The sequence below is a fragment of the Lepisma saccharinum genome, chromosome 14 (genome assembly GCF_977018435.1).
Source record: "Lepisma saccharinum chromosome 14, izLepSacc3.1, whole genome shotgun sequence".
In the NCBI taxonomy this organism is placed as follows: Eukaryota; Metazoa; Arthropoda; class Insecta; order Zygentoma; family Lepismatidae; genus Lepisma; species Lepisma saccharinum.
This window is the reverse complement of record NC_139242.1, coordinates 49,500,643-49,524,494: the sequence shown is the minus strand read 5'-3', so window position 1 is coordinate 49,524,494 and position 23,852 is coordinate 49,500,643. Positions and strand designations below refer to the sequence as shown.

Below are 23,852 nucleotides of genomic sequence, written 5' to 3'. Positions count from 1 at the left end.
TAAACCACCAGCTCTTTTCCTGTGAGGTAAAGGGACAGCGGACCGCCAAGGGGAGGAATTTGAATTTTTGAATTTGATTTTAAAATTGTGGGCACGTCAGCACTTAGGCTATTTTGCTCCCGTCACATTATACGGGGACCAGCCCCTTATCATTACAAAGAACAACTCTACCGTTGCATAATTAAAAATCTTAAAATGTTCTGACTTCTGTTAAAAGCTGAGGCTGTAAAGGGGCACTCAGCACACATAAGGACAAAATAACAGGACAACACAAACAAAATTATACTGGCCATGGGGCCAGTCGCCAGAGCCTCGTTAGTCTTCAGTCCAGGGTGTGCTAACGTGGAAGTGAGGTTGACATTTGGGTGTACTACGTGGAAGGTCACCCCTTACACCCCCTCCCAAGGGGAGGAACCACACGACAACTTCTAATGAGGGTTCGGAAAGATGCCATCAGGATGCCTAGCTAGCAATCCCAGCTGTCATAATAGGCGCCAACCGCCAATCTTCTTTTTATTTTATTTCTTTTCAATTGTATATAACTTACCCCCATTTCCTCCTTTACACAACACAGTATTCTTTATTTGCGAATCTCCAAGTTGCAAACAAGAAAGACACGGTGACGGATTTCAGTTCGAGAGTCGAACCAGGGACTCGGTGGAGAGTCAAACCAGGAATCAGATGACACCTACTTGGGGAAGATGCTGCCAGGAAGACTTCATCCTAGAGAGGATACTTCAGTGGTGGGCTTCGCAAGGAAGAGGAAGCTTGGTGGGTCTGTGAACATTGTGGACAATGTGATAAAGTGAATGAACTAGTAACTTTTTCATTTTTCAGATACTCTGAGAACAGTTGAATTTTCTTAGTGTGTGTTGTGTAATTGTGTTGAAAGATTTTGTAAATATGATGGTCTTGTTTTGGGTATATTGTTTTTCCTTGTTCCTCTTGAAGGGGGGAACTATGTAATGGTCAGAATGACCATTACTGGTTTTCGTAATATGTTAATTAATTGCTGGCCAGCTACAAGGTGTAGGGTTAAGTAATATGTTTCCATGAGTACTTTTATGATATTACTGGATGTAAGTGTATGTCCTTATTGGATTTTGCTTTACTGGATATTAGATTCCCCTGTTTTTTTTATCTCCCCAGTGGGGGAGCTGTCTTTCAAGCTATGGACGTTTACCCCGCCTATAAAAAAGGCCAGTTGGGCTTTAAAAGAAAACAGTATTTCCCCACGTCTCCTCGAGTTTAGTCCACTTTTGGTGGCTAGACTGAATATAATAATGTAGTATTTGGTGTAAGCCAACCCCTGTTGCTGTTCCAAGTCCCCTTTAGAAAAAGCTTTGAATATTTGGATATTTCTGTATTGAATAATTGATGCGCCAAAATGTTCTGATTTAAGAATTAACTCTAAGAACTACAGTACTGTCCATTTTAAACCAAATATTTATTCACTTGCTGAACATGTGTAACGAACCAGGGACTAAAAAATATAAATGTTATGTGAAACCCCCTTTTCGTAATTCAGGCGTTAATATAATCTGCTCCTTTGGCACCCAGGGTGAGGTGGAAGGAGAGATTGAAAGGATTTTACAAGGAAGTAATCCAGAGGGCCAGATAGAAACAAGGGAATGGGGGAAGACCTTTCACAGATTAGATATGCTGCCGCTACAGCAAAGGTCTCCTTTTCATTTGGGCATACTTTATATTTAAAGTTTCAGCAGTGAGCAGTTTTTGGGCAATTTTGTCAATTTTCAAAATTCAATAACTCAAAAACCGGCAACATGAAAAATAAAAATATTTTCTATATTTCAGATGAGAAGAAACGTGTATACCAAAAATTAGTCAAATCCATGACATCAAACTCCAGAAATTATTTTTTCTTGGTTGATTTGACATGGAATTACCCTGTCTAGCATTCAATAAATATTTTATATCAGTCCAAGCATAACAGGGTACATGACCATTTCAGTTCATAGTCATATAATTCTCACAAAAGGCAAAGGAAATCATTGTATAATTAAGTATATAAGAAGACATTTAAATTATATTTAAATGTTCAACCATGTACCATACATAATTATTATTTTTTACAAAATATACTTGAGTAAATTCTCTTAAAGTATTATTCTATCCACATTAATTCAACCACATAAATCTGTTCAATTGATTGATTGATTCAATTAAAATTTTTGGGTGTGTCAGTGCACACCCCCTATACGCCTTCATGGCGTGGTGCTATGCACAGGGGAGCACTTTACTTTACAACACATTAGGCCATTTTGCACCCTTCAAGTTATGTGGGAAAGATCCCCTTATCTAAAACCCTTACCTTGAAATTAAAAAAGGGGTGTAAAAACCCACTTGAGAAAATTTAAAAATGAATGTTGTAAATGGATGAACAAAACACATTAAAAAGGTAAAGATAGTTTCAAAACTACCTCAGAAACAGTGGAAGAGACCTGCTCATTCGCTAAAACAGTGTCATCGTCACCCAACATGGATGGGAAATTGTTGGGAAGGTAAAAATAGTGTCTGAGGTAATTAATTTCGGCACATTCGAGAAGATTGCGTCGAACACTAAAAATAATGTCACAAGTACGGCACGACTGAGCGTCTACTCTTTGCAGCAAATGACGATGTGTTACATTGCTATGTCCTAGTTGGAGCCGCGTTAAGATGACTTCTTCCCGGCAAGAGGGACGGGGCGAGGAATGCCAAGCACCATTGATGGGCTTGTTAATTTGTTTCCCCTTATCTCATTCCACTCAGCCTGCCACGTGTCACAAATGGAACAACAAAAAACATTCTGAAGGTTCCTAGATTGCAGCAGGTGGATGAGAACATCGCCGTCTGCATCAGCAGACTTAACAGCATTCGCTTCTTCGTTCCACATGACTAGGGATCCAACAGAAACGAGCTTAAGATCTGGCACACAAAGACACTAGCTGTCGAAAGATACGGTGCACTGCAGAATGCCTGGAACTCGGTAATTCCAGACTGGAGCACACTGGTGGAATCTGTGCATATGACTTTCTGCAGGGAGTGAATATCAGCGAAGTCCAATGCCTTGAGGACTGCATACAGTTCTGCCATGGAACAGGCAGGGTGTAGAATGAAACTGTAACTTTGAGATTCCACAACAAAGAACCCATCCATGTAAAACACATTAAAATTGGGGTACTGATATCGAAGCTCTAAAAACCTCCACTGGTAATCGACCATTGTTGTCTCTGTCATTTGGAGGGCAGTAAGAGAAGTCAATTCCTCTCCCAACTCCCAAGTTGGGATAGGCGATAAAGAGTTGAGAGACACCTGGGAGATCACTACCAACACCAAGTGCTGACAGGATCTCATCTGCACGAATACCAAATAGTGTAGTGGCACAAGGATGAAGCTGGTACAGAGCCAGCCTTCTCTCATCGGGGATGTGACGGATCCAAGGGCATCGAGCGAAGATGGAGAAGTAACTCAATATAAGCCGCTGTCTTCCCAGAGACAGCGATGGCTCAGACACCGCATAAAAACTGGTGACGGGATTGGTACGGAAAGCATGGGAACATACACGAATACCAGCATGATGGACGGTGTCTAGGATACAAAGTCTAGATGGACAGGCGGACAAATACGAAACACATCCATAATCGAACTTCGACCGGATAAGTAAACGGTACATCAGCACCCCAAGAAGTATGAGCTAAAACACGTAAAAAGTTTGAGAACTCTGAGACAATAGAACATTAATGGAGAAGGTCAGGTTACCAGGTTAATTTCTTATCGAAAATGAGTCCAAGAAATCGGACCTCATTTTTGAAGTGCAGGGGAAGATGGTACATATGCTGACCACAAAAGTGGACAAACACGGATATCTTGGATGAGAAGATGAAACCAGTTTGGGAGGACCACTCAACCAAATGATTTATGGTCAGTTGGAGCTGACGAGAAGCTGGTGCGAGATTCCGTGAGTGGCAAAATATTGTTAGGTCATCCATATAGAGAACACTATGTCCAGGGGTGTGAATGTTGGTCATAACACTGTTAAATTAAGTGTTCCTTGTTCAAGAAAGCATCCTGAATGTGTATTTCTAGCTGAACTGGGTGACCCTGCGTAGAACAATTGGAGCGAAACACACATTGAAAGTTATTAATAAGGGAGTACTCCTTCAAAAACCAGGTGAGAAGCTTGTTAACCATGCGGTCCATCAATTTGCACACACAGCTACACTAGTGTGCAAAATTAAAGCAACAATCATAAACCTCATCCTGCAGGTAGAAACATCCCATACAATAGTCCAAGATTGCTGTTAAATGCATGCACAGTATTATGGTCGTGTGTTTTAAACAGAAGAGGGCAGTCGTATCCAGCAGTACTGCAGGACCACAGTTTGATGATGACTGCAGCACCCTTAGCAGCAGATGTACCTCCTGGTGTCTGCTCGTATCAATCCAGCATCAACTTGTAACGTGTATACAATACGCTACGGGCAGTCGCAATCTGATGTGGCCAGATGGCTCAATGTGCACCGGTCTGTTGTATCTCGAATGTGGCAGCAATTTGTCAAGACTGAAAATGTATCCCGACGACCTGGGCAAGATGACCACGAGCGATAACAGTGAGAGAAGACCGTTATATGGCCCTCCGAGCAAGACGATACTCCCGTAGTACTGCACAGCGGGTGGGATCTGACCTTGCAGCATCCACTGGAACTGCTGTATCCAGACTCACAGTATACAGGAGGCTTCGACTAAGAGGACTGTATTCCAGGCGACCAGCTGTCTGCGTCCCTTTCACACGACTTCAGAAAAGAAGACATCTGGAGTGGTGCCGTCAGCATGTCAACTAGACGGATGAACAGTGGGCCAACGTTGCCTTCAGTGATGAGTCAAGATTCGCTCTCCACTCCGATTCACATCTGAAGAGAACCAGGAACACGATTTCGACCCGACAATATTGTGGTATGAGACCAATATGGAGGAGGCTCCATCATGGTGTGGGCAGGTATCATGGCAACCGGAAAAACAGATCTGCATGAAGTGGTACGGCAAAACTGGCAAGGCTCAACAGCTATCAGGTACCGAGATGAGATCTGGACTCCACATGTTTGGTTGTTTCGAGGTGCTGTCGGACAAGAGTTTCTCTTCATGGATGATAATGCTTGTCCCCATAGAGCAGGGTTGGTGGATGACTTCCTGACAGATGAAGATATTGTGCAAATGAAGTGGCCTGGTTGCTCACCTGACTTAAATCCAAATAGAACATGTTTAGGATTCTCTAGGACAACGGATTGTAGCACGCCAGCATCCACCAACCACTCTCCAGGAATTACGTGATGCTTTACAGGAGGAATGGACGTTATTGCCACAAGATGACATTGGTATCCTGATTCGCAGCATGCCACGTCGTTGTCAGGCTTGTATTGGTGCCAGAGGTGGTCACACACCATATTGAACGGATATAACCAGTTTAGCAGAATTGGTGATGAACGAATGGGAGAAGAAAGTAATCGAAAAAGGAGGGGAAAAGATAAGTTTGTTCTGCAGATATGTGGACGATTGTTTCGGCATATGGAGATGAACAAGGAGGTAGCTGGACATATTTGTCAAAGAAATAGAAGATGAAGCACGAGGAATATTACTGGAACTTGAAATAGAAGAGGAAGTGAAGATAAGTTTCCTAGATATAATGATGAAAAGGGAGAGAGGAAAGGAGATTGAGACCACTTGGCATCAGAAAATGTGTGCAGCTGGAGTCTTCTGTCACAAGAGAAGTGATGTGAGTGAGGGGACAAAAATAAATTTTATAAAGAATATTGAAGAGAAAATCAAGAAAATATACATGAAAGAAGAAGAAAAAGAGCAAAATAGAGAGCCTATGGGAGCAACTAGAAAAGAATGGGTATGAAAAGGAAAACAGACTTGATGTAAACAGAAGAAGAAGGAAGAAAGATGATAAAGAAACAGGAGAGGGGGAAGAGAAAGAAAAAGAGAGGTGGTTTGGTATAAGGAGTATGGGGAAAGCCACAGATAGGATGATAAGCAAATTACTTAGAAAGGCGGGCATAAAAACATACAGAAAGGGAGGCCGCAGTATTTTTAGGATAGCAAACAAGAAGAAGGATGAAAGCAGAGAAGAGGAAGAGGAAGGGATTATATATTAGGTTCAGTGCAAGGAAGTGAGAGAGTGTACATAGGGGAAACAAAGAAGAGAATGAATGACAGGTTGAAACAACATAAGGATGATGTAAGATTATAGAGGAAGAAAAATGCTTTATTCAAGTGCACACAAGAAACGGGACACGACATAGAATGGGAGAAGGCTAGGAGGCCTTCCTGTTCTTCTGTGTATGGACCCTGTACTGGGAGTGTATATATAAGATGATGGTTGTATCTTTCATCAATTTATTGTGAATATTAGTCTGAAGAAGTCCCTGTTAGAGGGTGGAAATGTTACGTTTTTATATATATCTTTTATAGTATAAAAGTTTCCCTTGGTCAGCATTTTAAGTTTTATTAACCTTGGAAACAAGGTTTAACAGTGTTACCATTAAATATTCAAGGTAAGAAGTTTATTATATATTTTATTCTCGCACATAGGCCTACATAAATATTTCACAATATGCCTCTATATTTTATAAAACCATGAAATATTTGAAATCCTTTCCTTACTGTTTCTATATTAATGAAATAGTGACAATTTTATAATTATTTGTAAATTGTAATGTATGTTTCTTAATCACAATGTCACATTACTTCAATATCCAAGAAATTGAACGAAAAAGAGCCTCCCATTTGAACATTATGATATGAAGAGATAGCCCAGGTTTTGAACCCAGCATATGCCACTGCTGGGGAGAGTGGTCGTACTGAACGTAAGAATTAGAGAAGTGGTTGCAAGAAGTTCTCCAGACTTTCTGGTCCTTATGCCCTGTACAGCTGTTACATGCTGGTCTGGGAATTCTTCAATGATCTCTTGTTATGCAGGATTTAGCAGGTCTCAGTGGCGTATGATACCTTTACAACTGTTCAGTTGACGTGGGCTCAACTCAAACAGGTAAGTCACCCAAAGATCTTAGTTTTAAAAGATTATTAGTCTGGCAATCTGTGCTGGTCTGGATAAAGAGACTCCCATTTCTCTATTTCTTGTATGTCTAAAGAAGCAGCATAGCCAAGCTGTTTCTTGATAAGGAACATGGCAGCTCCATGTTTCTTGTTGTATTTGGATTCATCATTACTCTCGGTCTTGTTAACTATGCTAATTACAAGATAACATGGCACTGATGTGACATTACTTGTCTTTTCCACGAAACTTGTATGCTTTGGAGGTTTTCCCCATTTCGTGTTTTTAGGAACCATAAACAATAACATTTTCTAAAAAAGGTCCATAAGAAGTTGCCTCGAAATGCCCTGTATGTGGAGGAAGGCCTACCCCCCTCCCAAATGAAGGATACTCAAGGACCAAGCCTAAATCCCTCAGGACACATTCGTGAATACAACTACCCCTGCCTCCAACACTACCCCATCGGCACGTGCAACAAACACCTTGGGATAGGCTTTTTTTATCGAGACTCCTCTAGTAGGACCCTTAGTTACAGAGAGATGGAGGACGAATGCAATGAAAAGATGAAAGGCCTCCCTACTAAGCCCCTTGCCACATCAAGGCAGACACACATGGAGGGGATAAATGAAGATAAGATAAGCATTATTGCAGGGAACATAATTTGCTGAGTTTAACAATCACTTTGTATTGTGGCAATATTAGGAGAACATTGAAAAGTTGATGTTTGAAGTCCACTTTATGCAGATACTTGAATCAGGACTGGGCTGCCATAAAGTGGGATCCCAGCCACTATACAACATACCTCCACTGCAGATTGAACCCAGCACCCGAGTGCAAACCAGAAATAGATCTGAATTATTGGACAGATATACCTGCAGAATGTACATCATATCATCATAACTCGATTTTGTATTACAAAAAAAAGAACTGCATCACGATAATGTTGTCATTCTACAGGGTGAGGCAAAAGTCAGGCACCACACTTTTAATTTGAAAACAACTTGACGGAGGGCGATGAAATTTCGGATATGGGTAATCTTGAAAGCCACCATCTTGAAATTATATCCAGATTTTCAAATGGGAAGGGGGTCATGTAGCATATCATTTTACATGGGCATTTTCTCAAAAATAAGAATATGCAGTTACTCGTATTCTTGATTTGATTTTAAAATTGTGGGAGCGTCAGCACTTAGGCTATTTTGCTCCCGTCACATTATACGGGGGCCAGCCCCTTATCATTACAAAGAACAACTCTACCGTTGCATAATTAAAAATCTTAAAATGTTCTGACTTCTGTTAAAAGCTGAGGCTGTAAACGGACACTCAGCACACATAAGGACAACAGGACAATACAAACAAAATTATACTGGCCATGGGGCCAGTCGCCAGAGCCTCGTTAGTCTTCAGTCCAGGATGTACTAACGTGGAAGTGAGGTTGACATTTGGGTGTACTACGTGGAAGGTCACCCCTTACACCCCTACTCGTATTCTTCCCCCAAACTTTATTTGGTGAGGATATTTTCACTGTTGAAGTTCACATTTAGCATAATGTAATGTGTTGGTATTTATTTGTTCCAGGTGATCTAACATGGCTCTAACTCTCCAAAAATGGATTGAAATTGTTGTTATAAGTGGGAAGCGCAGTGCCAGGGTCATTGCAGAAGATTTCAATGCCCGGCATCCAGAGAGAGACGACATCTCACATACCACAGTGTTGCGGTAATGCAGACGTTTAAGGAGATGGGATCCGTGTGTGACAGAGAATGTAGTGGATGACCGAGAACAGCTACCGACGAAGAAACAGCAACGGCAATCGTGGCATCCTTGGTCAATAGCCCGAAATGCAGTACCCAGCATTTAACTTCAGTGTCAGGAGTCAGTCAGAGATCCACACTCTGTGTGTTGCATACTAACAAGCTGCATCCCTACAAAATTCAAATGCAGCAGTTCTTAACTGAGGATGACCCAGACAGGGGGTTACAGTTTGCAGACTGGGCTTTGACGCATTGTAACGAGGATCCCCAGTTCCCGAAAAGTGTTCTGTTTAGCGATGAGGCCATATTCTTTGTGAACGGTGTGCTAAATAAGCACAATCATCATTATAGGTCAGATAACAACCCATCATGGACAGATCCTCATAAGGAAGTCTGTGCAGCAAAGTTAATGATGTGGTGTAGGATATGGAACACCCGAATTGTGGGACCTGTCTTCATCCATGGCAACCTGAATGGGAAAAAAAATATCTGAATATTCTCCAGGAAGAAGTGTTCCCTTCACTGATGAACCCACATGGCGAATTGTCAGGTAGTGGTTGGATGAACAGATCCTGGATCATGGATAGGTTGAAGAGGGCCCACTGAGTGGCCACCTTGTTCTCCGGACCTTACACCCCTTGACTTTTACCTTTGGGGTCATCTTAAAGCCATAGTTTATCAAGAGAAAATCACTGATCTCTGACATCTCCAGCACCGGATCCAACAAGCATGTGACTGTCGACCCTGCAGTGTTATTGCGTGTCCATGAGGACTGGTTGAAACATCTTACGTTGTGTGTAGCACAGAACGGGCTACAAATAGAGCACATCTTGTAGGATGCCAAATGTGAACTTCAACTGTGAAAATATCCTTACTAAATAAAGTTAGGGGAAAAATAACTGTATATTCTTATTTCTGAGAAAATGCACATGTAAAATGATATGCTCCATGACCACCTTCCCATTTGAAAATCTGGATGTAATTCCAAGATGGCCACCATGATACACACTAGCCTCATCTGGTGTGCCCCAAACCAATTACCCATATCCGAAATTTCATCATCCTCCGTCAAGTAGTTTTCAAATTAAAAGGGTTGTGCCAGACTCTTGCCTCACCCTGTAGTTTAAATAATTTGAATTAAAATAGTGTTTCCAGAAATTCTTGCACAGGTGCAGTGCTCGCACTCCTGTACTGTAATATTTGTAAGTCAGATTGAAGTTTTGGGAGTCAGAATTCCTCTAGCACCATAATCAAACGGGAGTCAGAATTCCTCTAGTACCATAATCAAACAAAAACATGGTGAAATTTAAATGCATCATTACTTTCTTTTACCTTTTACTTTCTTTATAAAAGACAGAAAAGGATTTAAGTAGGTATTTACTTCGTTTGTTACTTAACCTGACCTTGGTAGTACTATAGGCGATACAATACTATAGTTATGCCTTCATCACGTTCCACTACAAGTACAATCATAACACTACTATTAAACAGACTCTTCTTCAGACACTTATCTTTGGTATTGAATATCAGGGTGATCAAAGCTGTAATCTTCATGTTCTGAGTAGTCAGTTCATTAATATTCAATCAGTGCTCACACTAAAGTAATAAAATTTTGGGGTTATTTGACTCTCGTAGTGTAAAATTTGTCAGTTCAAACTTTGGGGAGTCAGAATTACTGTAGCATCAGTAGTGGTGATTGGGTGTCAAACGTAAGGGCAAGGGGGAGCTAGTTCACTTTTTTCTTGGTAGACAAGAGGGCATAGTACAGGGGCAAAAAAGCCCCATTACTCGCCACTACTGTGCAGCATCGCAATAAAAAAAATTCATAGAGAAATTTAAATGTACTCATCGTTGGTTTCCTTTCAAACCATGTTTTTTTTTTGTGTGTGTTTCATTATTATTTTTGAACACTAAGGTGTTTATCTAGTTTGTTAAACCTGTTTCACTAAAAGTACACTTCTCAAAATACTATTATTAAATAGGCTCTTCTTCAGATACCTATCCTTGATACTGATTATCAGGGTGATCAAAGTTACAATTCTCATGTTCTAAGTAGTCAGTTCATTAATATTTATGTTATGTATGCTTATATAACTGACGAAAAATGAGCCAATGTTCAGTAACCCCGTCACAAGAGGGTAACTCTGCCAAACTTACAATAAAGAAATAGGCACAAGTTAAATGGCTGTCACTGCAAAAATACTTAGGCCCAAAGACTTAGCAATGTTTTTTTTATCAAGGTATTTAGCAAATACTTTTTTTATCAACGTTGTGAACATTTCATAGAATCAGTAACAATTTATTTCTATTTGTCCCCAACCCCCCTTTTCCCGCTTCTCACCTGATTTAGTGATGTTCAGCTTCTTATAGATTGATTTTTGATTGATTTCCTTTATTTTACCTCGCTTTTTGTGCCACTTTTGGCAAATTTGCAAAGATGGGGATAAGTGATGATATGATGAAATTGATGAATGAACACTCACCACCATCCATGCCCAGGCCGGAATTCGAACCCAGGACACCTGGCGTAGTAGCACGATGTGATATCCACTCTGCCACGGGAGCCGGCTCAGCTTCTTATATTTGAACTTGAATTTAAAATTTTGGGTGCATCAGCACTTAGGCTATTTTGCACCCGTCACATTATACAGGGTCCAGCCCCTTACCGTTACAAATAACAACTCTAACGTTGCATAACTAAAAATCTTAAAATATTTTACCATGATTAAAATAGCATAACTGCAGTGTCGTGTTACTAAAATATTAAAATATTCTGACTTTCGTTAAAAGCTGAGGCTGTAAAGGGGCACTCAGCATACACAAGGACAAAAAACAGGACAACACACACAAAATTATACTGGCCGTAATTCCAGTCGCCAGAGCCTCATTTGTCTGCAAAATGCAGTCCAGGGTGTACTAAGTGGAAGTGAGGTTGACAATTGGGTGTACTACGTGGAAGGTCACCCCTTACACCTCTCAGCTTCTTATAGTATGCACAATTGCTAGTAGGTGGTTTCCTGGTGCCTGATTTTCAGAGCTTGTGCCTAGCTCTGAAGATGATTCTTCGAGCACTGCTCATAATAAACAGTGCCGAAACCATGGTACAGCTCTTGACAAGAGTAAAAAAAAGCAAATGTCATATCACGTCGAAGGTATGCTTTTTGTGCATCAAATTCTGAAAGTTGGGCATAAATTATGCACAAACGCACACTAGTGTGAGCTCTGGAGGTGAGTAAGGTTGTTTGATATAAAATTGAAGAGTAGAAATAATAATTACTGTGTATGAGGAATACTACATAACATATCAAATGATATTATTATTATTTTTATTCACATTTCATGCCACTAATGTACTGAAATGCAAAGCATTCTATTTTTCTAACACAAAAATTCATTCTTTTAAATACTTAAAAAAATGTGGGACTTTATATTTCTTGGTAGAATATGAAAACATGAAGTTCTGGCCTGGTTCCTGCATTTTATTATTATTAATTTTGTATGGGAAAATATTCAACTCTACTTAGTAATATTGTACATACATAGGAGGCTACATTAACCACAGGAGTTAGCAAAATGGGATTTCAGTAACGGTTCCGATTGTTTTATGATTTTCTTCAAATTCTCCTAGCAGGAAGACTAATTACACAGGCCGACAGTGAAAAAACTTTTATTCATAATTTAACCTGTTCTTTATGTATTTTGGTATACTGAATTCGAAAATGACACCAAAAATTGTCCATCACCTACCATTTTGTCACAATTTCCATGAACCACCTTCCTTTCGCCAGGGATTTGAAGGAAATCGCAGTGTTTCACTTGCGCATCCTGTGTCCCTCCAAATCGACGCAGAGCCCATCCCACCCACGAGATAGGAAAAAAAAGAAGAAACTTAATTTATGATTTTTCCTATTGTTCAGTGATATTTTGTTGGCTGGCAACACTATCATAATCCGTACGCAACAAAAATTCGCCAGTGCGTATGTATAATATATCCATGTGTAATATATGTAAGCGCCACCCACATCTATGCATGATAAGGTGACAAAAAAAAAGGAATGTAGTATATGCATTCGAGGCACCTGTCGTATGTCGACTGTTGCCATGCGCCAGACCTCATTTTATATACCAGACCTAGTTTATGTAATTGATATATCGTTGGCATGTTATAATTTTGTTTGTGTGTCCGAATTCATTTGTTATAGACCAGCGGTCCTGGTGAAGAAGTAGATGAACTATCTCATTGCAAATGGCAGATTGTAATTGTGTACATGCAGTGTGAACTCTCCAAACTAATTTTGTTATATTTGTCGTGAGTTTACAATTAAGAAACACCAGAGGAACACAACAGAGTTCAATTAAAACAAGGGTGTACTATGCCCATTTTGGTGTTAAACTAGATGATGCAAACAAACCATGGGCTCCACAAAAAGTATATACTATGTGTGTGTAGAGGATTTAAGGAAGTGGGTTAAAGATAAAAAGAAAAAGTTCTGCTTCAGCATTCCAATTGTATGGAGGGAACAACAGCACCATATGGATGACTGCTACTTTTGTTCCTGTGACGTGAAGGGCCATAATTCAAAAATAAAAAAAATAATCGTGTATTCAAACCTTCGCTCAGCTATAAGCCCTGTTCTCATAGCCCAGACATCCCCGTTCCTGAGCCACCTAAGACATTAAAGTTGATGATAGTGACACCACAGACATAGATGCAAAAAAAGAATGATAGCGACTTTTCGTGTGACACTGAATTTGAAGGACCTCAGTTTTTACTCAGCCAGAACTCAACGAATTAGTTTGTGATTTAGGACTATCAAAGGATAAAGCTGAACTGTTAGGTTCCAGGCTGCAGGAAAAGAGGATCATCAGTTACATTTTATAGGAACAGAGATCGCGAATTCTCTTCCTGTTTCTCACAAGAGGGCAATTTAGTGTACTGCAGTGATATTGAAGGATTGATGCATAGGTTTGGCATCCAGTACAACACGGATGAATGGAGACTTTTCATCGACTCTTCAAAAACAAGCCTAAAAGCTGTTCTTTTATACAATGGCAACAATATTGCGTCAATACCTGTTGGGCATTCAGTGAACCTTAGAGAAACGTATGAAAATCTCCAGTTCCTACTAACAAAATTGAAGTCCAGAGACCATGAGTGGAGATTTGAAAGTGTTATGCATGCTTCTTGGTCGTCAACAGGGCGGATACACCAAGTATCAATGCTAAATCTATGAATGGGACAGTAGAGCATGAAGTGAACACTGGGAACAAAAACACTGGCCACCAAGGAATACCACGCAAACAGGAGAGAAGAACATTTTGCATGAAAGTCTCGTTAATGTGAAGAAAGTTCTCCTGCCACATCTATTATAAAACTGGGCATCATGAAACAGTTGTCTGTTTCACGTACCTATGCCAGAGGTTCCCAAACCTATCACAAGCCAAGTTAAAGGAAGGCATTTTTGTTGGCCCTGACATCAGAAGACTCATGTCAGATGACAACTTCCCACTTACAATGACTAATGAGGGGAGAGAGGCTTGGAATGCCTTCCAAAGTGTCATTCGGAACTTCCTTGGAAACAACAAAGACCCAGATAATGTAAACATTGTTGAAAATATGCTGGCGAAGTTCAAAGTGTTGGGATGTAACGTGAGCCTCAAACTTCACTTTTTACATCCTCACTTAGATGTTTTTCCTTAAAACCTTGGTGCTTTGAGGAAGGAGCAAGGAGAACGCTTCTATCAAGACATAAAGGAGATGGAAAGAAGATACCAGGGTAGGGAGGACACTCATATGATGGGAGACTACTGCTGGATGCTACACCATGACATTCCGGAGATGTCACATACGAGGAGAAGAAACATTCGCAGCATTCCACATAAGAGAAAATGGACGTAACAAGGCAAGCAACGAAATTAATATATTCTCTATCATGTACATTCATACCTGTACAGAATAAAACTGGAGCTTTTCTCTGTTGAAATTTCTATCTTTAAAATTACGCCTTTCATTTGAACTTTTCAGTGTTTTTTACCCATCACTTAACCCCAGAAAATGAACAACTGATTTTTTTCGTGATGTACACACCCTGATTGGAGTTCCTAACATGGCCCTGGATTCAAGTCATGACATAGGGGCGATCCCAAGGTTGTAGGCTATTTTCTTACTTCGGAAAGGACACTCATACGCAGTAGTTCTATATATATAGTTCCAAATATTGATGCCAGTTGTGGAAAACTGGTGGGTGATGGAAAAAAAACTGATATCATTTTTGGTTTTATCACCCCAAAAAACTTTATATTTACCACAAAGTTTGAAATTTTTTTTGTGACCCTTCATTTTGTTGGCCTGTGTTATCGTAGAATTTTGGCAATCATTGTCACACGAAATTTGAACCTTCCTTAAAGTATTGAGCACCGTTTGCATTTCAAAAAAAGGTATTTACGTTGAAAAAAATAACTTAAAAATTACTTTATGCAAGCATGCACGCTTCCCATGGACAATGTATTTTCTGTTGACAAGCAACTGCAACTATGATAGACTACTGGGGATGAATGTAAAGTAAATCGGAACCTTAGTAGAATGTATTTAGGGACTTTGTTTTAATGCTAAGAGAACCAAACCTGGCCTGCCTAACCTAACTACGAAAGCATATATTAAATAAAATCTTAAGTAATTGCTAAAACTACACAGTATGTGTTAACAGATATAAATCGAAATTGAACCATGTTAAAATTCCATTCGTAGCATGATGAAATCACAATAAAACAAAAGGAACTTGGGCCAGGATTTCTTGAGTAAATTACTCTTTCTTCAAAATTCTTCTTCTAATTGCACCTGTATTAACATGGAATGTCAACATTGTACTTTCTGTGTAAACATTAGGCATTCCATCATCCAATTCTCTCCGATGAAAAGTTCTCATTCTATAAATTTCTGAGATTTGAAAAACTCATGCCTTAAAATTCACAACTAAAAAAATAAAACCGGCTTTTGACAAACTTCCAATATTTGCATTGCCTTGTAATTAGAGTACATACACAAACAAATGGAGGAAGAAATGGAATTTGAATATTATCTGTAGTTTTTGAGAAATGAAGTTTAATTCTGCCATGTGAAGCAGCATACTTTACCAATGGTGGTGCATTAGTCTAAATGTTAAAATGGAACAATACACATTAGTTACGGAGAAAAAAAAATGTAAGCAATGGTATCTTGTGTCGAGGGTTTCGAGAGCGACAAAACAAGGCAGATTTAATGACATTTTGAAGTGCTGTAAAATTAAAATCATTTGAAACAGAGTGAAAAATTATCAGGGTGTTATTACAACCATAAGAGAAGGGTGTACGCCAAGTTTCATCAAATCAGAGATGGTGGGTGACATGGTCTCGTTGAAATGATGTGGAATGACCCGACAACCGATAATGGTATCCTTGGTAGAAAGTGAAAAACTTTCCGTGGTTTATGAAGAGTATGTTGTTTAAGAACATTTTTTGTTGTTTTTAGCTTGCTGAGATGTGTTGTGGTGAATAAATGTACCTCTGTTACCTTAGCCTCAAGCAGCGCAGCCTGAATGCATCATACAAGTAAATGTAGCAACCAACATGACAACACCAAACACGAAGCACTGAAAATTGCACAACTAAAATAGAAGCAAAGCTATTGACGGTGATAGTAAATATCGATGATTTCGTAGGGTTAGCAGTGTTATGTTTAATGGCATTATTGTTTGAACATGTTTTTCACTATGTGAATGTGTATACAACTGGTTTTTATGAATAAAAAATGGTGAAATTACTTGGATCGCTTTTGTTTTTTCAGCGTCATACTTTGGGATCAAATACCTATGTATTTTGTGGTTTCCACAATGTGAAAAATGTTATATTACACAAAACATCTAAATCTCTCCATCAAAAAAATGATGCAAGGGCCCCAGGTGGCATCATTTTCATTCTTCACAATGTATATTTTAGATGGACAATGTGAACACAATTTAGTGCACTGCCTAGCACAATACATTGAAAACAAACATAAAATCAATAATGCGACTGACAAGAAGTCTGTCTTGCAGGTTTGATTTTGAAATTAAAATTGAGGGTGTGTCAGCACTTGGCTAATTGCACCTGTCATATCATATAGGTCCAAGCTCCTTGCTGCAGCTTAAATCAATGTGTGTCCTTGAGGACTAAATCTCCTTAGTCTTGTTAAAAGCTGGGGCTGAAAAGAAGCACTCGGTACATTTATGGACAAAACACAGAAAAAAAAACCTACAGAGGATTATACTGGCTGTAGTTCCAGATGCCAGAGCCTCATTGGCCTGCAAAACTGCAGCTACAGGGTGTACAATGTGAATGTGAGGTTGACTTTTGGGTGCCTTCTCAGATCACCCCTTGCACTCCAACTTTCATGTGTATAAAATGCATATTTTTGTACATGAAAACGTTTCCTGGTACCAAGATATGTGTGTCCATCTTAGACTTACCTGAACATATAAATCCTGATTCAAATATATTGGCACCTAAGGAAGAGTAGCAAGTTTCCATGCACATGCTACAAACCTTCCCAGGCAGCTGTAGTAAGTTTGTTGTGCAAGGCAAAATATGCATAAGGACAACCAAACAAGTGTGTATATATATTCTTCAATATTGGTATACACCAAAATTCAACTCAGATATGACAGCACAAAACAAATCTAGGTTTCCAATGCTATTATCTTATTCTAGATTGATTGATCTGGTTTCATTTACTTTTGGCTAATCGCAAAGAGCTACTGCGGCTCATCTCAGGATGAATCTTGATCAGATGAAATAGATGAAGGGATAATCACAAACACAAGTCGCATAGAGGATTATACTGGCCGTGGGTCCAGACGCCAGAGCCTCATTAGTCTGCAAAATGCAGTCCAGGGTGTACCACGTGGAAGAGAGGTTGACATTTGGGTGCCTTCCAAAAGGATCAACCCTTACACCACTTATCTTGTTCTTGTGCAGTGGGGTCCACAAATTTAACAAGCACTCTTTTCATTCACTTTTTTCTTACATCCTATGTGTAAGGAAATAAATTACACGACTGGTGTTGGTGCAGAGGCTGTCACTAGTTTGTTGACTTGGGTAACAGTTTCATATATCGGAGACATATTAAAATCGGATATTTTGTGTTTCACATGGTTCGTACTTACCAATTGTGTATTGCGGAACATAGTTCAAGGTGCCATTATGCTTTTTACACCAAAAGAAGCACAATTTTTCATATAGAGAGTAATTTTTTGGCAATTATCCGATAAGGCCTGAACACCTCTCACTCGTTTATTTCGTTAATGTTAGCACTGATACTAACCCATTCTGCAGTGCAGAAGATTCTTTAAGGTGAAGTTATGCCCTTTTCCATAAAATAGTGTCAACTTTTCATATTACGAGACATTATTTGTCTTCCTTGTTCTGCTTGGGTAACAGACAATATGGTGTGCACTCGTCATGGATCATCACGCGTCGTGCTTGTGTTTTGTAGATTTGGAGTGGGTATGCAGTGTTTCAACCTTCTTAACTGAAAAATACCTACTTTCCTGTTCATTGTCTTCACAAACCATTAACAGATAGCCCCACGAACCATTGATGGATAGCCCCAAAAACCATTCACGATAGCCCCACAAACCATTTCCAGCAAGGTTAGGTTAGGTTCGGAAAGCATAGTTAAAAAAAAAAATTCTCGTGAAAAAAGGCACATTTGGAAACACTGGCGAGACTGCGTGACTTTTGATGCTTTCTCCTGTAAATTTGAAGAAATCCATTTGGGCGTTATCGGATATTTACCATATTAATCTGATATTCCCCGGACAGATTTCTTCATTTTTACAGAAGAAACTACTTACGGTAATAAGTTCCTGTAGCATTGTCTAACATCTGGAAGGTGTTTTGTGTGATGTGGGAATGTTTCATAGCGAAATTCAACCATTGACGCATAGCCCCACGAACCATTTCCGGTAAGGTTAGGTTAGGTATGGTCATGTATAGGTTACAATAGTTAAAAATTGGTTTCGAAAAAAATATGCGTAGCCCCACACACCATTCTCGCATAGCCCCACAAACCATTTGCGGAAATGTACGTTCTTCAGTTACAAACACAAACACTTTTTTCTTTTTAAAAAAAATGCAATTACTTTCATAAAAAAAAACGTGAATGCACCTTCAAGAATGTTCCGCGAAGCAGATGGGTAAGTACGAATGTCGAAAATTCACAAAACGAAAAAGTTATAGGTGTCCGGGGACTATCAGATTTTTACCCAATGTACTTCTTGAGCTATTTCTCCTACAAAAGACTGATCATTGCTTCGCTTTTCTCTCTTTTGGCTAATCGCGAAGATGAACTTACACGCATGAACAGCAAAAAATATAGATCCCACAGACGATTAACCTGTGACCCAGACAGCAGAGCCTCGTTAGTCTGCAAAATGCAGTCCAGGTTGCACTACGTAGAAGGGAGGCTGCTATTTGGACGTCTTATACAAGACGGCCCTTGCACCCCTCCTATGAAAGAAATGCCCTAGTATGCACATGGGCTGCGGTTTATTATCAATAATACTTGCGCCAAAAAAAATACTCAGATGTAAATATTTACCATTTGATTCACGTATAGATCAATCTCATCAATATCGTTGGAATTGGTTGGATCAAAACAAAATTTATGTCCAAAGCGGGTTGTGGGGTGACTTCATTACCAGAATTAAAGCATTTTAAATTTCTAAAGATGCGTATTCTGTTAATTACATTTGTACAAAAAATGTAATACAATCACGCACGTTACAAAGAAAATAGCACAATCAAAATAAAATGTAATCCTTACCAAAAATTGAAGCACTATATCTTTACTTTTCTCCGCATTTACATGTTTCCACTTGCCTTGCACTTTCTGCATCAGTGTTGCCAAACACATGTGTGGAAAACATCCAAAACTTGCTTGCTTGCTTGGTTTCATTAATGGCCTTCACCTGTTTTGTTGACTTTTGGCCAAGTTGAGACTCTCACTTTTCTTCTTACGTTTTTTTTCCATCTAAATTGTGTGTTGGGTAGTTCTGTTAGTGGATTCTAGCCGATCACACAATTTGGGAATGTTAGTACACAGCAGTGGCGGAGCGTGACCTTTCCAACAGTGTAAGCCTATCATGACAAAGGTTATTTCCCGTTGTGCTTATTTTTGGGCTGACATGGTTAGTCATTTATCCACACACATCGAGCTCCCCCCTCCCATTTTTTCAGAACAGTTCCCTGAAATTTTTCATTAAATTAAAAATTCTGGATAAATCCCTGGGATTGGTGTTTTATTTGCTAGTCTGTGTATCTCCTACATTTCAACTGATAATTAAGTCAGTCTTATTCCTATCACAATGAGTAACGTAAAGATAAAAAATATGCAAAGTTAGATAAAATGAATAATAATAATAATAATAATAAAGAAACGAAAACAGAAGGAAACAGAAAAGAGCTGAATATTTTTTTACAACCGCATAACGAAGTATCAGCTTCGTACCCTGAATCACAAATTCGGCGCACTTTATTTTTCGTTTCTGTTATTATGCCTGCTAGAGAAGGAAGGGGTGGACTTGTACATCCACAAGTTGCTTCTTGGCAGCAAAATCCTTGCTGGAAAACGGCGTCTTCAAAAAGTTCTCTTCCCCACCGCACAATCACACTCATTTTATTCCATAATGCACTTCACTATCACACCACAGCACAGGCCCTACAGTCCGCTTTCAATAGATGGAATTCGCAAAAGCAATACCTCGACAACAAGAACGGGGAAACAAAAAGAAACCAGATCCAAAATTGGTCACTGCTCAAAGCAATGATCTTTCGGACTGTGAAGGGAATATCCCTTTCGGATATAAATAAATTCCCTCCCTTGCCTTAAAATTCCCTATATTTAGTAAAAAAAAAAATACAATATTAATTATAAAAGAAATGCTCACTAATTGTAGGGACATATCCAGAAATGTCTATCAAAGGACATGTAAGTGCTTTCTTAGGATACTGTAAAAGCAAATCTAGAACCTATAAGATTATAAACAGGCTTTTCGAACGATGTTCGAAGAGTGTTACTACGTAATTAATAATATTTGGTTTACATTTGACATGAGATTTGTAAAATTGGTTCAATCTTCAGCTTTCATTAACATTTATTTATTTATTTATTTTTGCACTTTTTAGCTCAATTATTACCAGCTGAGTTCATACATAAACGGAAAACAGAGATCTTAATATTTCTGATGTTTATGCTCTCCTACAAGCTAAAAACAGAAACAAGAATTTAGCACATCAATGTGTATTTAGTTTTCCCGTATCCCGCTCATTTTTAGGTTTCTCCTTTTTCCCCTTCCTCTTAGATTTTTGCTTCAGAATTCCCTGTTCTTGGAAAAAAAAAAAAACTCCTTGAAGCACCACCGGCTCAAATTTCCTTTGCCGTCAACCATTCATACCCGGCAACGCTGGAGCCCCTCCCTCCTCCTGTTGCAGGACCTGTGTCTCGCTGCCGCGTTTTCAGTGAAGCCAACCCAAGCATAATGGTGCTAAATCTCGCACAAGTTTAAAAAGTCGTTTGTAAGTTGGGAATATAAATAAAACAAGAGGGCCACTTTTCGTTGTGGATTAATTTTCTCAAAGTTTTCACGTATAACGTCGAACCCATGCCGTTGGTTGAGCTATTCGAATTTATATTTATGTTTTTGTTATAAATTAATATTAATAATATGAAAATCACAGAACAATTTAGTAGTATGTAGCATAATTTCGGAGTTTAAACGACACCATGGATATCCAGAAGGGACAAGGCAAGGAGACACTTCCTGAAAAATGAATGTCAACCACTTTCACACATACAATTTCATTTCAGTCACATCAAATTGTTAATTATTGTAAGGGCGTTGCAGAAAAATGTTAACTTCAAATTGAATTAGTATATTTTTGAGAAGGGAAATATACCTAGTTTACCCCAACCCCTGAAAAGTACTTTGCTTAATCCTCCCTGGTGGAAAGAAATACTGCGGCCGTCCATGAACAACACTTTTTCTAAACATGAGGTTTGCAACACTGCTGTAAGCCAGTGGCCGTAGGTTTACAAACCTAGGGTTTCGCCCGCTCTTCTCCCTATATTCCTTGCTCTTCTGCATCCAGATACGGTAGGCACTGCTCCTTCGCGGTCAGAAATTTGTAAGGCAACATTGAGACGGCTTACAACTTTCGGCAAGCAAAAGGCGGGAGTTCCCATGTGCCCCTGGTGCTGAAGTGTTGCAATCTAACAAACAGGATCTCGAAGACTGGTATCAGGCCGAGTTGAACTTTGAAGTTTTTACGAATTTTGCCATATAATTACATACATTTTACTAGAACTAATAAAGTGTAAGCCCGGCTTACACGGCTTACATGGACGCTCCGCGCCTGGTACACAGTTAAACATTTACTATTCAAATTTTCTTTATTAAAGGGTGAGGTTCAGCCTGTGGCTGTTCTCCCACCTAACCCCGTTTGACATTTACCTAGTGTACATAAACAAAATCATAAAAAAGAGAAGAAAATACAATACAATAAAAAAATAAAATGGTTACAAGGAAATAACAAAGACGAGATTTTAAAAATCAAGACAACACGTAAAAAAGAAAGAGAAAAACATTCACGCACACGCACACACACACACACATTAAAACACACATAAGGTGCGTTGCAAAATGATAAGAACGAATCAAAAAGTAAGTGTGACACGTTTACTAAGTTACAGGTACAGGCACACAGCACATTACAAAGCTCACCTAATGTACAGAAAGAGGAAACGTGTTGACCAGAAGTCATGAGCAGGCAAGGAGAAAGTACAAAGCAACGAACCTTAAAAGTGACCATGTTTACTGTTGCAAAATGATAAGAACGGCATCCTAGACCTGCTTTAATAACCAATACACGAACCATGGCAGTACACCATTTTGAAGACCCGATTACACATGCTGTCCACCGGCGTTTTCAATAGATTAGCATCAAGGGCATCCCATGCAGCAACGATAGCATTCCTCAGGTCATGAACGTTGTTGTAATGGGTTCCATTGGCGTATACTGAACGGCACAGAAGACCCCACAGGTTTTCCATGGGGTTAATGTCAGGGGAAATCGCAGGCCAATCAATGACATGCACATTCCTGTCAAGAAACCAGAAGATAGTGGACTCAGCAGTGTGTTGTCTTGCTGAAAACGCCACTGATCGCCACCAATGTTATTGGCAAATGGCAATAGATTGTCCGTTAGGACGTTTTGGTATCCGAGCGCATTCATACGGCCTGTGGGAAAGGCGAGCTTCGTTTTTCCATGATAACCAAACCCACCCCACACCATTACAGACTGTCCTCCTTGTTATCTCTTGGAGAAGATCTTTTCATCTTTGCGGAGATCATGCCAATAGTATCTCCAGTCATCGGAACCATCCAAATTGAATTTCTTTTCATCACTGAAAATTACCCTCCTTCCACGCCATGTGCATCTTGGCCCAGGACATGCGACGCTCCTTGTGATGTGCTGTGAGTCGTGGCTGTCGTTTGGCCTTGCGATATCGGAGACGATTGCTGAGTTTCACAGCCCGTGATAGCGTTGATTGATGCACATGAATATGAGGATCACGAGCCAACTGTCTGAGGGATGTTTCACCAGCAGCTAGCTTCCTAAGGACGTCACGTTACTGTCGGGCCGTCAATTTCCGCGGCCTTCCCGGTGCTTTCTTCATTCCATACCTGTCTCCAAGTTTTAGGAAATTGTTCACCACACAGGCGCTGCGACGAATTCGGCGTGCAATCTCATTCTAAGACACTCCCTCTTCCTTATACAGGGTTTGTCCGGAAAGTAATAGGACTGAGTCGATTTAAAAAAAAATATTGAGCCAATCGTTACAATTCTTTAAAAACTTTCAAAGTAGTCTCCTTCTGCGTCGATACAGCGCTGCCAGCGCGATTTCCAATCATTGAAGGCGTCACGGAAGGCATTCTCCGGAATAGCCTTTAGAGCCGCGGTGCAAG

The 23,852-nt window shown here is 39.6% G+C and overlaps 1 protein-coding gene across 2 annotated transcripts in view; it reads right to left on the bottom strand.

The window, feature by feature from the left end:
* The window catches only part of Swt1 (Swt1 RNA endoribonuclease), a 118,564-nt gene extending 98,816 nt beyond the window's left edge, over positions 1-19,748 (bottom strand). Inside the window, exon 1 of one of the 2 annotated variants that reach the window (XM_083135544.1) lies at positions 19,652-19,748. Coding sequence is in view for 1 of the 2 variants with exons in the window: in XM_083135543.1 (XP_082991669.1) it covers positions 11,295-11,304 (10 nt within the window). In the remaining variant the exon portion in view is untranslated. Of the gene's footprint in view, positions 1-11,294; positions 11,337-19,651 lie in introns of those variants that run through there. The other variant, XM_083135543.1, reaches the window with a different exon arrangement.
* Between the last annotated feature and the right edge of the window lie 4,104 nt (positions 19,749-23,852).